The 4,341-nt window shown below is 46.6% G+C and overlaps 1 protein-coding gene across 1 annotated transcript in view; it reads right to left on the reverse strand.

Annotated features, from left to right (window-relative positions):
- The window catches only part of LOC136678488 (disks large-associated protein 1-like), a 64,496-nt gene extending 63,726 nt beyond the window's left edge, over window positions 1–770 (reverse strand). The window contains exon 1 of the mRNA XM_066656538.1: window positions 659–770. Within this exon, the coding sequence (XP_066512635.1) occupies window positions 659–770 (112 nt within the window). The remainder of the gene's footprint in view (window positions 1–658) is intronic.
- Between the last annotated feature and the right edge of the window lie 3,571 nt (window positions 771–4,341).

Below are 4,341 nucleotides of genomic sequence, written 5' to 3' on the forward strand. Positions count from 1 at the left end.
TTCTGGCCCAGGCCTTTCAGTTCGGTCTGAAGAAAAATGGCATGTGTGAAAGGTGCCTCGGACCACAGTCAGCAACTTTGGATCCCACTGTCCAATCGCAGTCAAGTTTGAACACCACAGGTTACCGGGGGGGTAAGTCACACAATATCAGACACAAACAGAGATTAGATTCTACTGCACCAAAAAAGCCTCAGCATTCTTCTAAAAATCTCTATGACTGCAGACGGTGTAAAGCAAAGGGAAATACTGCTGAAGTATTTGAAAGATGGAGACAGCTTAGAACCCAGTAGAACTACAGGACGGAGGCAGAGTGGACTAATTCTCTCCTGAACAGGTAACAGCAAGTCGTTCCTAAAAAAAAATTTAAAAATACAAATATGAAAAGCCATAATTAGCCTCGTGAACTGCTGAAAAACACATATGAATATAAATAATTGTGGGAAAAAAAAGCAAAGATACTCCTACATTGACATTTATAAAAGATAACATCAGCCTCGTCTAGTGAAAGCATTTAAGGTGGAAATGGAAGTGAAACACTTGTAAATGCAGGAAAAACAGTGGAGGCTCTTTTACATTTTGCCTTTCGCTGGGGAGATGTTTTAGTAAAATGACAACACTTTTCAATACTTTCTTAAACTTGTTTTGCACTTGTTCATACAGGTTCGGTTTTCATCAACCTGGGTAACCTGCATGATCTTCGGGTCTGGGGCGGTGGGGGAGGGGGGCAGACAGCTCTCTCCATGATTGTGAATCTGTTTTGCAGTCCCCATTTTAAAAATTCACTGTGAGTGTTACTCCTTTAGCTGTAAATTCATTATCAGAACAATAACATGCTCCTTCAGTTGAAAGAGTGAACATTGGTTTGGATATTGACCTGGACTTTCGTGTTGGAAAATCCCCATAGAATCAGCAGCACCAGACCTCTGTGGTGGTTCAATAAAAGTAATCAACTTTCATTCGTTCATTCATTATCTGTAACCCTTACCCAGTTCCGGGTCGCGTTGGGTCCAGAGCCTACCTGGAATCATTGGGCACAAGGCAGGAACACACCCTGGAGGGGGCACCAGTCCTTCACAGGGCAACACACACACACAGACTCACACATTCACTCACACTCACACCTACGGACACTTTTGAGTCACCAATCCACCTACCACTGGACCGTGGGAGGAAACCCTCGCAGACACTGAGAGAACACACCACACTCTTCACAGACAGTCACCCGGAGGAAACCCACGCAGACACAGGGAGAACACACCACACTCCTCACAGACAGTCACCCGGAGGAAACCCACGCAGACACAGAGAGAACACACCACACTCCTCACATACAGTCACCCGGAGGAAACCCACGCAGACACAGGGAGAACACACCACACTCCTCACAGACAGTCACCCGGAGGAAACCCACGCAGACACAGGGAGAACACAACACACTCCTCACAGACAGTCACCCGGAGGAAACCCACGCAGACACAGGGAGAACACAACACACTCCTCACAGACAGTCACCCGGAGGAAACCCACGCAGATACAGGGAGAACACACTACACTCCTCACAGACAGTCACCCGGAGGAAACCCACACAGACACAGAGAGAACACACTACACTCCTCACAGACAGTCACCTGGAGGAAACCCACACAGACACAGGGAGAACACACTACACTCCTCACAGACAATCACCCGGAGGAAACCCACGCAGACACAGAGAGAACACACTACACTCCTCACAGACAGTCACCTGGAGGAAACCCACACAGACACAGGGAGAACACACTACACTCCTCACAGACAGTCACCCGGAGGAAACCCACACAGACACAGGGAGAACACACCACACTCCTCACAGACAGTCACCCGGAGGAAACCCACACAGACACAGGGAGAACACACCACACTCCTCACAGACAGTCACCTGGAGGAAACCCACACAGACACAGGGAGAACACACTACACTCCTCACAGACAGTCACCCGGAGCGTGAATCGAACCCACAGCCTCCAGATACCTACCTGCTGCGCCACCATGCTGTCCTAAGTAATTAACTTATTAATTAAAAACTGTTTTATTTTATTTTTTATTTTCTGTAATAACTTCCCCCGGATCAGGTTTGCCTTGTGTCTGAAGCCTACACGGATTCAAGAAGCGCAAGACAGGAACCCCCACCAGACACGGTGCCAGTCCATGGCAGGGCATAGCGCACTCAGCCCTTCACCTACACACACACAGCTGTGGAAGTTCTTACACACTCACCCAGTTACAGTTTCACACAGCCAACTGACCTACTGACGTATTCTTAGACAGTGCGTGAGGGAGTTTGAGCAGCTGGAGGAAACCCCTGCAGACCCAGGGAAGACACATAAAGTTTACCACAGACTGTAAGAGATTGAACAGGTGTAGAGTGAATCCTGAGACCCTTCAGCTGTGGCAGCGACACTACTGCATTAATTAAATTCAGTGCAAACCTATGTGCTGTTTATTTATAATTGTGCTGAAAAAGTGCAGTGGAAGGCAAAGAACAAACAGCCCCTCGACACGGCGCCGAGCGAAAGCGGACCCTCTCCACCCTCCTGTGAGCACCAGCGTGATTCACTCACACACTCACACATTTGTAGGTCAGATGTAATGACGGAGAAAACTAAGCTTCCTGCATCTCATCTGCGTCTCAGAAGAGCCTCAGCTCTCTCTAACACAGTTCCAAACCATCGCTCACTTCTTAGCGCTTAAGGATCTGATGCAAGGAGCTTTCAATAAAGCGAGAGGCTAAAAAAAACTGAAGGGATTCGCAGTAAAGGAACGGGCAGCTGACACATAAACAAAGATGTCAAGGGTAAACAGTAAAGTGGCAATTAAAGCACTATCAGAGACAAGAGAAATCACCCCGAGGCTTAAATCATCCTCAGAGGGAAGCATGGAAAGCATCAGATGTAAAATAAATGCTGGGGTAAATAATGCATCACCAAGACTCCCACAGAACGTGAGACATCTTCACGAATTATTCTGTATCATGAAATACTTTTGGTAAATGAACACTAGGTAAGATCTAGAGTTTCTGCTCCAGGACTGCCCCTCAGGCTGCGGGGCAACATCAAGGGGAAGTGGTTTCCTACCCACCCCCTACAGTTACATAGTGTACTTTCTGCATTTCCAAGCTCTGAGTAGCAACAGCAGAGGCTCCGTTCTCTCTGTTATAGGTCTTTGAAGCGTCACAATGATTTTCAAGCAGTGATTTTAAGGTAAAAAATCTACTTAGTGCTCCTTTAATATTCAACACCGTAATTCACTCTAGAATTTTTATTTTTTTGTCAGTAATTTCCAAATGCTACATTTTTGTCTGAATCCTATTTCAAACTGTAATTTCACCTCGGAGCGCATTTCCATGAGAAATACATGCACCAGGAATGCTGCACACTGAGCCATATGATAAAGATAGAGCGAGAGAGAGAGAGAGAGAGAGAGAGCCCAAGGGATGGTGTGTGTGTGTGTGTGTGAAGAGAGGTTAAGTCATGGTGGAGAGAGAGATAAAATAAAGAGGGGGGAAGGGAGGAAATACGAGGAGAAAACGAGGGCCCTTATGCTTGTGTGCATATTCGAATAAATCCTGCCTGGGAGCTGGCAGGCTGTTAATTAACAGAGTGAGGCATACTGAGGCCTGCTACTGTATCTTTGTCCTTCTAACTCCACACACTCTCTCACACACACACACACACAACCCAGGACATCATCTCCAATCCACACCACGGCATTTCCCCCGAGGAGACGCCTCCCCCCTCCTGGGCTCGGCCTGCTGTGTAAACTCCGCTATCTCCTCACTGCAGCAGGACTTTAGCTGCTTCTGTCCTTTCCCACGATGCTTTGCTCCTCTCTGGCAAGAGCTTGTACAGAGCCTCGCCCCTTTTCACGTTACACGTCCAAACACTTGTAGGCATCTCTTATAATGAGAGAATTCATCTACTTTAAGGTGCACTTACTGCAGACACAGATATTCAATTGTGCATGAATGGAAATTTCTGGAGCGGCTACACAACCTTAAAGTCACCATGTCCAGTGCTGAGCATTGGCTATAAAAAGGACTGGGCCATGGTGCAGTGTAACAGCATGATCTGAAGAAACCTTTGGATTTATTTGGGATCCAGAAATGAGCATCCAACATTAGTACACATCATGGCTGGACACAATCAAATCTGCGCTGAAAGTGACTGAATATTTACTGTTAAGCCTTTATTTAGTCTTGAAGAGGACAGTTTGTGATTGCGTCTTGTTGCACCCTGTGTTTAAAGCAACGATTACGATTCGTCATTGAGCTGTAATAAGGAGAAAAAAAAGCTTCTGTCTTTG

This window comes from Hoplias malabaricus, chromosome Y (assembly GCF_029633855.1).
Source record: "Hoplias malabaricus isolate fHopMal1 chromosome Y, fHopMal1.hap1, whole genome shotgun sequence".
Classification (NCBI taxonomy): domain Eukaryota; kingdom Metazoa; phylum Chordata; class Actinopteri; order Characiformes; family Erythrinidae; genus Hoplias; species Hoplias malabaricus.